Source organism: Antechinus flavipes, chromosome 1 (assembly GCF_016432865.1).
Source record: "Antechinus flavipes isolate AdamAnt ecotype Samford, QLD, Australia chromosome 1, AdamAnt_v2, whole genome shotgun sequence".
Lineage (NCBI taxonomy): Eukaryota > Metazoa > Chordata > Mammalia > Dasyuromorphia > Dasyuridae > Antechinus > Antechinus flavipes.
In genome coordinates, this window is record NC_067398.1 from 60,288,159 (window position 1) to 60,301,506 (window position 13,348).

Sequence of the window (13,348 nt, forward strand, 5' to 3'; positions counted from 1 at the left end):
TCTCTGGAAAGCCTAACCCTCCCTCAGTAAATGAGGGAAAAACAGTTTGGAAATTCTTATAATAATAAAGAGAAATGCAGGTAAAGGAAAGCACTTATTCTAGTAATTCAAAGACTATTTTTTCAAAAAAGGGTTTTGAGGGCAGCTAGGTAGCAGAGTGGATAGAGTACCAGCCCTGAAATCAGGAGGACCTGAGTTCAAATCTGGCCTCAGACACTTAACACTTCCTAACTATGTGACCCTGGGCAAGTCACTTAACCCCAATTGCCTCAGCAAAAAAAAAAAAAAAAAAGGTTTTACACAAATTATATGCAAAAAGCTACTCACCTTCAGAATCCAGAGCCTGAATTTTCAGTTCCAAGGGAGAATCTTCAAGATAGAGTTCTCGGGTGGTAGAAACGATCTGAATGCCATGGATGATGTCCACAATAGCATCACAGCGCAGAACCTGGCCGGTCACTGAAAGAGATGGCCCAGACAAGCCCAATCAGTCCCTTAGTTTGAAATGCTTGCTGTCTCTTCTTGTCCTTTCTCCTCTCTAATTGGCTGGTAGGTCAAAGACCTCATCTGGGCTGGAGATGGGCTCACAGAAAATTTAGGGGACAGGAATATGGTAAAGGAAAAGCCTGGAAACACAACTTAAACCAGTGTGAAAAGTGTCTAGTGAGCTCATTCCCTTGATTTAGAATGGCTCTGGCCAAGAAACAGACGCTGACATTTAAACCTCCTTTCTGAGGGTAGACACCGTGCCTCCTCCAGGAGATGGTATCAACTTCTGTTCTTTTACAATCTAACTTATGACAAAACACCTTATTCCTCTTTAAGATATTCAGACTAACTTAGCTCCAGAGAGGTACCCTCTGCCCATACCCCCACAAAACCTTAAACACAGGGCAGTGTTTTTCTCCCCATAAACCTTAGGACCAGCCCTTCGGGAGGAGAGGAATTCAAATCTTTGAGTTAATTGACATAGAAACTGCCAGTATGAAAATTCCTTCCACCTACCATATCAGCAACTGTTCTATAAGTTAAAATATAACAGAATTGTCTGAGGGAACCGAGGAACTAAGTAGCTTGTCTGGGGTTATGTACCAGAGGTTGAAGGTTTTCCTGTCTCCAAGGCTAGAACTCTATCTATGAGACCAGGCTATCCAGTCATAATTTTTTTAAATGACACTAAAAACCAGAAATCAGACCCACACTATAAAATCAATCCTTAAAAACGATGCTCTAGTGCTCCAGCAATAAATTCTTGGGGTCAGAATATAGCATTACTAAGGCCAACTTCTAACTCCAGTCTCTGGAAAGCAATTTCTTCTACAGGGAAACTGCCTGAATCTCTTCATTCAAAGTGGTAAACTGAATTGGTATAAACTTTTCAAATAAAATATACTTGAAAGTTAAATGTCCAAGAATGAGCTTGTTTTCAATGTTTGTCATCAGCTAAAGTAAACAGAGGAAATTTGTCTATATTCATGAATGGAGTCTTTGATGATCTTTAAAAGTATATAATGGATCACCACAGATTTTCAACTCATCCAATATAAGAAGCTGAGAGTAAATAAAGACTGTTGTGGGTATAATGCAGACACTTTCCTGGAAGTAACATCATGCTGGGAAATAATTCTGAGCTAAAGTGGTCTGAGCTATATTTTTCGTGCCAAATAAGTATCTTAGAAATAAAGGTCCCATGCAATGAGGGAGATAAAGTGAAAGAATACAGATAAGGTCTGGGCTTAATTACCAAATGTATGGGGAAAATTTACATATGGGAAAAACTCAAAGCTGGACAATAGTTCAGCAGAAATATTCTCATAGACATTCCTCTGTGCAAGACTTGATATTGGGATGGCCTATAAATTAGTATGTCCATGAAGTATCTATATACTGTGATAGGAACTGAGTGTGTGTGAGGGAGGGAGGGAGGAGGAGACTGTCTTTAAAACAAAGCATTATGCTCCATCACTTGGTACAGACACAGAATACTGCAAGAGACTAACGAATGTTTACTAAATTGACTGTGTGCTGTGGTACATTAAAACATTAGCAGAAATTGTGTCCGAGCCAATGGTCTCTAGTAGAGTAGACAGTTTAACTCTGCAGTAAACTCCTTATATATTCTCCAGAGTCTAACTCTAGATACATATCAGCTGATCAGTAAAAATATTTGTACCAAAACATTTTATATTTTGTCAGAATTGTATTTATCTAATTCTTCTTTTCTCATTGAAAAGGATGGAAGATTTAATATGAAAAGAAGTGTTTTCCCCACACCAGAAATAATTATGATATAAATTAAAAAGACACCAACAATATATTCTTTTCCAAAGGGCAATGCTCCTGAAAGAAATAAACAAAGGACTTACTGATATCTTCTGCAAAGATGATGCTAGTGAGGCGGGTGGGCTGTGATAGGCGGGCCTGTACAACTGCTTTTTGAGAGCACTGCCGTTCATCCAGATCCACAGGTTCAATACTGGCTACTTCTGGTCTGGTAGATGACCTGAAAACAAATGGCTTTAAGTCATCAAGAAGGTTCCCACTTGTAACAGTACCCAGAGATTCCTATACCAGGAACCATCTATAACCAAGGCAAGAAGCTCTCCTAAAACCAGTCTCACTTAAAAAGTTTCATTCATTAAAGTGAAAAGAATGAAATAATCCCTTCTCTCTAGGAATTTTCATTCTAACAAAGAATGATTAGGACAATGGAGAAAGAAGGTACAGTGAGCACCTTTTCATTTTTTGCTGAGGACACATGTATACCTGGATTTATACCATAGGTATGCTCTGAAAAGTTCAAAGAATGTCAAATTGGAAGGTCTAGGGCCCCACCTTGGGCGCCAAAAATGTATTGTTCGGATTAGCTTTCTGGAGGACCTTGGGATCAGTCTGAGTCCTTGGTCTCAGTGCAGAAGTGATGAAGGCAGGACAGCCACCACAAGGCTGGCCATAGATATGAAAAAAGACCTCATTTTATGATTTTATTCATCAAGAAGAGAAATGACAGGGAAAATGCTTCAAGGCAGAATTTTTTAACCTGGAGACCAAAGACTTATAGATATTTTGAGAATTGTATTTATAATGCTATGTATTTTATTTTGTGCATTTTACAACATTCTGAAAAGGAATTCAGGAGCTCTATCATATTGCCAAGGAGGCCATGAGAACAACAACAAAGTGTAGGAATCCTTATTTAAGGAGTTAGCTGCCTCTGTGAAAAAAACAAAGGACAATGAGAATAGCAGTAGAAATGAGATTATGTACCTCAGTGGTATCTAACATATGCTACAGATTGTGATATCAGCTTGGAGGCCTCATTAGCTCAGTGGGATTGTCTTCACTTATGAGAAATATGTTTCTGGTCATGTGATCATTAATGCCTTTGGCTCAACTCAAAGTTAGGTAGGGAATTTTGCAAATCTGTAGGGAAAAAAACCAAATCCAGTAAATTAGTGTTGTGAATATTCACATTTCAAAGAGATTTTTCAATTTAAGAGATTCCTTTGAACAATGACCTCATTTACTGTATGTATGTATATTCTCTTTTTTAATGCTGATTTGATTTTCTAAAAAAAAAAAAAAAAGCTATTTATATGTAATATGATGAAATAAAAAGAATTTTGGCTTAGAAATTGAGAATGCTCTATGTCTTGTATATAGGTATTTAATAGACATGTGTTACATGTAATTGTTGAACTGAATTTTAGATAAATATTACTTAGCATTGTGTTTTAATAGATACGAATATCTTGAAATAATCATATGACTTGTCTTCATTATTTATTTGGTTAATTATGCTCATAGTTTTATTTTTTATTTTTTTTAATTTTTTTTTTATTTAATAATAACTTTGTATTGACAGAATCCATGCCAGGGTAATTTGCTCATAGTTTTATAAGAAGTTTTTCCTTTCTACTAAAGCTTAAAATTGCACTAATACTTTGGGGACATTCTGTATAATGATAAATAAGAGCCTGCCCTTATGAAGTTTGAAATCTAATATTCATTAAATCCCTAAAATATTTTTGCAAATAGAAAGATGGAATTTTAATTTAAACTCTATTACATCTCAAAGATATCATCAAAAATGGAGAATCGTAGTAACTTCTTATTATATAAGATACTCACAGTAACCAAAAAGAATTTAGAGACACCAATATTAGGCCTGGCACTGCTTTGAGTTTCAAAAGATAAAAGAAACTGCTCTTACCAAGAGGACCTAGTGATCAGTCAATTTAGTGGATCCTATTAAGAATTAAAGAGATGCTTAACTTCTTCCAAACTATGGATTTGTATTACCAAACATAGCATATGTGGAAAGGATATAAAACAAACCTGATTAACTCTTATTGTCTCTATACAAATTTGCATACACACATTGAAGACCCATCTTCACTTGAAGTACAAAATCTCAAGAAGGCTTATACATCTTCTTCTGAATTGTGAAGAATATCTATTGTTATATCAAAACAAAAGAATGTACTTTTCATAAAATGGAAATGGATTCAATTCAGGCTTCTCAGTTATTGCTACATTCTGGTTTTATTTAAATGAGCTTTATTAAAATCGAATTCACCTGCCAATAAACCAATAACTAGAATCCTGCTAAATGTTTGGTTTGGGTTTTGTTTCGAGTTTGGGATGGGGGGATAGGGAAGGCATTGAGAAGACAATAATACGAAAAGTGAAGTACTTTACAAATCTTTTTTCTTTTTTTAAAAATATATTTTTACTTTTTTTGCTAAATATTTCTCAATTGCATGGATATTAACCATTTTTTAATTGAGTTCTAATTTTTCCTCCTTCCTCTCTGGGAAGGCAAGCAATTTAACATCAATCAAACATGTAAAATCATGCAAAATATATTTCCATGTTAGCCCTGTTGTATAAAACAAGAAAATAAATAAAAGTTTTAAAAATTGTTTCAGAGATCTTCAGTTCTCTGGAGGTGAATAGCATTCTTTTTCATCACAAGTCCTCTGAAATTATTTTAGATTATTGTCTTAATCAGAGTAACTAAGTTTTTCACAGTTGATCATCCTTATTGCTGTTACTATATGTAATATGCATGTAATTCTGCTCACTTCATGTTGCATAAATATATTCATACAAAACTTCCTAGGTTTTTCTGAAATGATCCTGCCCATCATTTTGGTTTCTAATTCATTTTGCTACAAAATTTTATTTTATGTGAGTGTTCATCCCATTTACACTCATAATTATAATCACTGTATATTCTCATCTATCCTACTTTCTTCTATTCTCTCTTTTTATCCTGTTCTTCTAAAATCTGTTTTGTCTGTGACTACTGCCTCCTTTTATCTGGCTCCCTTTACTCTCTTTTTTCCTTGTCTGCTTTCCCTATTTCCCTTTTGGTTCTATTATGAATTGAGCGAGTATGTATGAGTATACATAGGTACATATACACATAATTTTTCTCTCTTTAAACCAATTTAGATTTCAGTAAGTTTAAATACTGCCCACCTAACCCCCCCCCCCCATTTTTCCTTCCACTATGAAAGCTTTTCTTTAAACATCTCTTTTGACAGATATTTTCCAGTATTTTTTCTTTCCCTTCCTGCTTCTCCCAAACCTTCTTCTTTCCAAACTACCCATATTTTTACATCATCTCAATGTAATCAACTCACTTTCATAGCTTCTTTCTTTGTATAATCCTTCTAAACTGCCCTAAAGATTACAGTTCTTAGAAATTACATGTATTATCTTCCTATGTAAAGAGGTAAATAATTTAATCTTACTGAGTCCTTTATGATTTCTCTTTTATGTTTATCTTTTTAGGCTTCTCTTGAATTCTTGTATTTGAAAATATAATTGTCTTCTATTTCATTAAATAGTCTTTGAGGTATGCTTGTAGCTATTCTGACTTCATTGTCTTCTTCTGAGTTTCTATCTTGGTCTTCTCTATTGTCAAAGTAGACTTTTATGGTCAAGTTCTTTTTTGTGGTTTGCTCCTTTTCCCTAGCTCATTTCCACTACTCTATTTCTTGATTTGGAACTTTATGTTAAAGTTGGGTACTGTTTCCAACATTTGGGTTTTTTGTTTTGTTTTGTTTTGTTTTCTGGGGGAGGGATAAGGAGTGAACTGTGTTAAACTTCAGGCTTTTTCATGATGCTTTTTCAAGTATCTGGAAATTTTTGGAGCTTCTGAAATGGTGTGATCTGGGAAGAGGTGTGATTTTTGCTCTCCTGGTCTGTATTCTGGTCCTTATCCAGGAAAGTGCCCTGATCCCTTGGGATTGCAATGGATACTCTCCTCAGTTATGCTGCTCTTTTGAAAACAGAAATTATTCCATTCCTCAGAATCCCTATCCCCTAGTGATCAAAAAGCAATACTGTCCCTTAGGGCTACTGCTCCCTCTTGACCTCTCTACCCTAAAATTATGATCCATAAATGCCATAGGCAATGCAGTTGCCAAATAACATCAAGTCCCATTTCTACTACTAATACAGTCTCCTATAATCACTTTCTGATCAGTGGTCCCTTTATAGTCTCTGGCATGAAAGCTCTTTAATTGCTGCTGCTTTTGTCACCACCTCATGGCCCTCCCACTGGTACTTAATCCACATTGACTCTGGGCCACTGGCACTTAATCCAATTGTCTCTGGGCCAGCCTCTATTCCTTTTTCACAAATCTCCCCTAAATTGTCTTGGGCTGGAAGAATGTCTCAGTCTGACCTTCTGTTAGCTCTGCCACTCCAGAATTTGATTGGAGGTGTTATTTCAAAGTAGTTTGGAGGGGAATAATGGGAAAGCTCAGCTGAGAACTTTCACTATTCTGCTATTTTAGCTCCAATGCTTTGCAAATTTTAACACTCTATAAATGCTTGTTATTATTATTTTATAGCTATAGGTAACACTGGGTGAGGAAAGTCCTTCTTCCAATACAAAGCAGTCATTGTTCTGCAACTTAAAGTCTTAACCACTTGCCTAAATGACTTTTCTGGGATTATACAAAGGATATATAGGATAGCCCTCATATCTTTGGGCAGTTTTAAGATATAAAAGCTTAAAATTGCTTTAAAACTTTGGCGAGGCCTTGTATTCTGAGAAATTATTTAAATGTTGATCTTCCTGCCTGTAAGACCAATTCTCCATCTACTACCTAAGGTTGCCTCTCAAGTTAAATGATAGAAAGTTATTATCCAGGTGATAGGAAGTTATTATCCAGGCAAAGGTTTTCAAAGTGTAGTCTTAGGGTTCTGTAAGGAGTCCCCAAAATCTTTTCACGGGGTCAGTGAAGTCAAAATTATTTTCACAATACTAAGATGTTTTAGTGGGGCAGCTAAGTGGTATAGTGGATAGATGCAAAGTGTAAGGTCAGGAAAATGAGTCTTCCTGAATTCTACCTCAGACACTTCCTAGCTAGACAAGTGACTTAATCTTGGTTTCCTCAGTTTCCTCATCTGTAAAATGAGCTGGAGAAGGAAACAGTGATCCACTCTAGTGTCTCTGCCAAGAAAACATCAAGTGGGTCACAAAATCAGATGCAACTGAAAATGATTAGATGACAAAAAGATGTTTTAATTTCTAAGAGCGTAAACATATAAGAATATAACTCATACAAACAAAAACTCTTTAAGGTTATCAAAAATTGTTAAGAGTGCAGAGGGGCCCAGAAACCAAACAAGTTTGAGAACCTTTCATCTAGACACTTATTTATTGCAAGAGATTTAGTGCCATGTTGGATTTGCATAGCTCACTTCAGCTGTGTAACAAGCAGAAGACAAATTGAGTTCTCTAAATTCATATAAAACATTAATTCTCTAAGAAGAAGAAAACTTGTAAAGATTACTTGGTGTTAAAATCTATGGTGTGAAACACACCAAAATAGATGTGCCTGAGAACGTTCAAGACTGAAGCCAAACATTTCAAAAGAAGGTGGGGGCACCCAAAAGCTGCAAGCAAATCCCTCTGATCACGCAGACAGACAAACAAGGGTGAACCCACCCAGAGCTGTTGATGGGAAGTTTAAAAATTGATCAAACATCTATATTTGAAAACTCACTGAAAACAAATTATACTCAGCCAACATCTGAAAGTTACACGCCATCAGAGGGAAAACATTCAAGCAGAAGGTTTTTATTCCCCCTTAAGAAAACATTTCAAAGACGACGGGAATAAAATATTAGGATTAAAAAAAAAAGGACAGGCACATGTCCTTGAAGGAGATATTACCTGCATTGCTTCCTTTAATAATAATCCAAAAATTTGTTTATTCAATTGATGGGTACATTAAGGACAAAAGCGGGGTTAGCCTGTAATCTCATTGATATAGGATACTTCTAGAATTGGAATTTCCTCAACTAACAGAGATCAGTAACTCATGGGTAACTTATTATTTTAGAGACTTGACATAGCAAGTTTGCTCCGGATTGCACATTAACATGGGTCATGAGTGTATATGTAAATGTGTCCATGTGTTATTTTCATATCTATATGAATAACTACAGCTATATGTAAACATGCACACACCATTGTTATATCTGAATAGACATATGTGGGAACACATATGCATGCAAACATCCCTGCATGCATACATACATACCCCTGGGAAACTCTGTACTATTCAGGACTATATAAAATAGTATTTACATAATCTCAAACCAGATAATCCATGTCTCACTTATATTTAATTTTAAAGCACTATATAAATGTAAGCTAGTCTTTAGAATATAATAAGTGATTTTTAAAATGTAGATTGTCCTTCCTGATTACAGTTTCTATGGCCAAATGTTAAAATTAATTGCCATATCTGAGCATAAAGAAGCATGTGCAAGTTAGGGGACATCCAGAAGGAAACTTGATGGTAAATGTCTAATATTAAGCATGTTGTGGCAGCTCCTCTGTATAGTTAGAAAGAGGGTGTGTACAAAAACCACAGCACCATAGTTTATAAGCTGGAAGGGAAGGAAGGAAGGAAGAAGGAAGGAAGGAGGGAAGGAGGGAAGGAAGGAAAAAAAAAGGAAGGGAGGGAGGGAGGGAGGAAGGAAGGAGCTAGGGAAAGAGGGAAGGAAGGAGCTAAGGAAAGAAGAAGGAGGGAAGGAAAGAAGGAAGGAAGGAAGAAAGGAAGGAAGGAAGGAAGGAAGAAGGAAGAGAGGGAGGGAAGGAGGAAGGAAGGAGGAAAGGAAGAGAGGGAGGGAGGGAAGAAGGAAGGAAGGAAGGAAAGAGGGAGGAAGGGAGGGAAGGAAAGCAGAAGGAAGGGAGGGAAGGAGAGAAGGAAGGAAAGAGGGAGGGAAGGAAGGAAAGAGGGAGGGAGGAAGAAAAGGAAGGAATGAGAGACAGAGGGAAGGAGGGAAGGAGGGAGAGAGGGAGGAATTAAAGAAAGTTAAAATGACTTGCCCAGGATTACACAGATTATTTGTCCTTCATTCTTTAAGAGGACCAGGACATTAGGAAGGTGATACTTACATCCAATCGGCTTGCGTGTCATAGCAAGGGAGGGCTGGGCAAAGTCACTGGTCTTACATCCCTTCCAGAGCCATCTGGAGCCAATGGTCAGATATAGATCAGGACAACTGGAGATGGCCCTGGGTAAAATGGGAGACTTTGGCCTACTTAATCTAAGGTCGTCAATAGATTTATCTCCATGAATCTCAGTTACTCATAAATTTTAAAAAAAATCCTTAATCTGATTATTTCAGAGGGCTCCTATGAGAATCAAATGAAGAAATGAATGTTAAAGCCTGCTGAGAATCATTTAAAAAATGATTCAAACATACATTTGTCAACAGACAACCAAAATATTACGAAACTTATGTGAAAACCAGTTTTTTTTTTTTCCAAGAGAAATGAGCATGCATATGGAACCCAAAGAGTTCACAGCCCTTTTTGAAGTTTGTATATTTATGACAGTAAGACAAAAGGAACAGGGAAAACAGGAAGAGGCATGGCATAGAAGGAGAAAGGGGCAATAACCCTTCCCAGAGGGGAAGAGCAAGACAATGGCAAAAGCTACTTTCTTTCCCCTTAGGTACTAACAGATTGTGAAGATAGGAGGGTCCACTTATTTGCAAAGGTCCCCAGCTGCACAAGCATTTTTCCAAGTTGGCATAAATTGGCTGATGCCTGTCTTGCCTTACCAAGGACACACAGGGAATCTAGCTCGGGGTCCAAACAACAAATTATGCCAGATGGTGGGAGCTTCATCTTTGACACATGCAGGGTCTCTTGTGTGCTCTGGACCCAGTTTTCCGAAAAATATGGCAACTTAAAAAAACAAGTTCAAAGGACCCTTTTACAAAATGTTGTTGCTATAAAATTAAGTTTTATTTTCCAGGTACTCATAGTTGCTTTAGAGAAAATTCCCCAATTCTAATTCAGCGATTTAGCAGCCATCTCTGTGCCACAGCCATCAGTTGTATAGTTAATCATATCAGTTCTAGTCTAGAAAATTGGTATTCTCAGGGACCAAAAGGAGAATCACTTCCAGTGAAGGGGCTGGTTGTTAATTCTTCCCAGATATAGCAGTTAATCTTATTGAATTGAGTACACAGTCAGAAGGAAAGCAAAAGGAGATAAGAAAGTAAGTTACAAATAATCAGCCAAAACCTAATTTATAGTAAGTGTTGATGCTTTCATTGGACAAATTTGATTTAAAAAAAATATAGCAATGGAGAGGCAGGAGTAGTTAGGGATTGAAGGTAAAGAGATTGGATACAACATATTTTACAATTGAAAAAGAGATTTTTTTAAGGCCTAACTTTCAACATTTCTGAAAGAAGTGGGAAATTATTTCCTTATTTGTACCTTTCCCACTTTATAAATTGCAGATCTTCTAAACAGCTTCCACTAAAATGATGAAGTGTAGGACCTTGGTTCACACCCCAACCTGTTGTCTTCTGCCTGTGTGATCTCTGGTAATTCACTTAATCACTATGCCTTAAATTTGCCATCTGCCAAAAAAATAAGGATGGACCAGAACAAGAAGGACCTCTTAGCATTTCTATGTGTCACAGACATCTTTCATAGCCTATGAAACTCAATGATCACTTCCCACAACAATGTTTTTAAGTGCACGAAATAGAACAGGATTGATTACACAGGAAGCCAACAATCATTTTTTTTTTTTACATATTAAGAACCCTTAAAATTAATGTCTAAGGTCATTCTAAATCTGCAATGCAAAAGACCAGAGTAATAGTCTCAAATCTCTAAATTTTGCTAGTTAGCAAGCAATACTCAGGAACTGCTGCTATTAAGCATAATTCAATGATTCTGAGAGTTTAATTTTAATTACTTATTGGAAATACATATGAATATCCTATCCTATCACAAAACATTTAAGGAAGCTGATCTCACTATATTTTTCTTCATGCTATTAGGTACTTGCTGAAAAGCAAAGCAAGAGCTCTCTCTGATAAAGCTGTTGATTTTCAGAGACTCTTTTAGGCTGTGGATTAACAGGATTAATAGGGCAGAAGTTTGCCAATTTGTCCTAATTCACTGAAAATAATAAAAAAGAAATGCAGCTAAGAGATGTGTGCAGCCCTAATGTAAGCTATTGCTACTGATAGGAAAGCCCCAGTCACACCAGTGTGTCCAGAATTATGGAAGTTAGTTAATAAGAAATATTAACTATGAGCTTCCTATGTGCTAGACAGTGTCAAGCACAGGAATACAAAAAAATGCAAAAATAGATCTTGCCCTCAATGAGTTTATATTCTAATGGGGGAGGCAATATGTAAAATATGTAAAAACAAGAGACATGCAAAATATGTATAGGTAGAGGAAATTCAGTTTAAGAGGAGAAACCATTGGTGGCTGGGGGACCACAAAAAGCTTCCTGAAGGTGGGATTCAATCTCAGACTTCAAGAAAAGCAGGAAAACTAAGAGGTAGCAGTGAAGAGTGAGTGTTCCAAGAATGGGGGGCAGAAGGGCACAAGCATATTGGTAAGAGATGGAGTGGCGTGAAGGAATTGCAAATAAGCCAGTATTATTAGAATATAGAGAATCTTTTGAGAATTCTAGCAAGGTCGATAGGGACCAGTTTACGAAGAGTTTAAAATGCCAACTGAGGAATTGATATTTGAATCTGGAAACAATTGGGAGCCATTGCAACTCACTGAGCAAGGGAAGTGCCATGGTCAGACATATGCTTCAGAAAAAAAAATTATTTGACAGCTGAGTGAAAGATGAATGAAGACAAGCAAAAAGGACTAAATATTTAAAGAATCCAAAAGTATTATGTGGAGAATTCATCAGACAGATAGGAGCAGGAGATAGCATTGTCACAAAAACTCAAAAAGGAAAGACTATTTAGCATGAGGACAATTAGGTGGCACAGTAGATAGAGCAACAGACCTGGAGTCAGAAACATTTAAGGGCAAATATGGCCTCATACACTTAGTATTGGTGTGATCCTGTGCAAATTATTTAACCCTATTTGTTTGCCTCATTTTCGTCATCTGTAAAATGGGCTGGAGAAGGAAATGGCAAATCTCTCCAGTACCTTTGCCAAGAAAACCACAAATTGTTCACAAAAAGTTGGACATAACTGATGATGACTAAACAACAACAACACGATGGTGATCAGTGCTGTTAAATGCTACAGAAAGTTCAAGAAGGAGACCTGAGAGAAGGCAATTTGATTTGGTAATTGAGATCATTAGTAACTTTAGAAATCAACAATTTCAGTTGAATGACAAGATCAGAGGATTAAGAAGAGAGATAGAGAGGAAATAGAGACAAATTGTTAAAAAGGAAAAAGAAGAAGAAGGAGGAGGAGGAGGAGAAGGAGGAGGAGGAGGAAGGAGGAGGAGGAGGAGGAAGGAGGAGGAGGAGAAGGAGGAGGAAGAAGAAGGAAGAAGAAGGAAGAAGAGGAGATTCATACCCATGGATTTATCTTTGTGAGGAAAAAGACCACCTCTTCATGTAGATTAGGAATGAAGCAGGGGAAGGTGGCTGAGTGAGATGAGATGAGAAGAAGAGAATTTCTAAGTAAAAAGTCTCAATTTTGTCAATGAAGTTTCTAAAATCTTTATTAGTGAGGCTAGAGTTTATGATTAGACTCGAGACACTTTTCCAGAGAAGGAAGATGTTAAATCTAGAGTAAAAGTTCTTAGGAGTTCCTAGAAAGACTTCATGGGCTGCATAAACTTGAATGGGGAAGAAAATTACATATTTATTTTCAATAATCTCTAAATGCAATTTAACATTTCCTTAAAAAATTTAACATTATTCTGAGGTAGGTAGGCTTTACCAAACTTCCAGAGATGTCTGTGACACAAAAAAATTAAGCATTCCTGCTAGAGAAGAAGATTATGAGGGGAGAGGAAAGGCTACTACTCGGAATCTAAAAATATTTAGCTTCTCTTTCTCTCTGT

General features: G+C 36.6%; 1 protein-coding gene across 1 annotated transcript in view; it reads right to left on the minus strand.

The window, feature by feature from the left end:
• NUP210 (nucleoporin 210) overlaps positions 1-13,348 on the minus strand; it is a 150,157-nt gene that overhangs the window by 123,088 nt on the left and 13,721 nt on the right. The window contains 2 exon segments of the mRNA XM_051983765.1: positions 328-459; positions 2,367-2,503. Of these exon segments, the coding sequence (XP_051839725.1) occupies positions 328-459; positions 2,367-2,503 (269 nt within the window).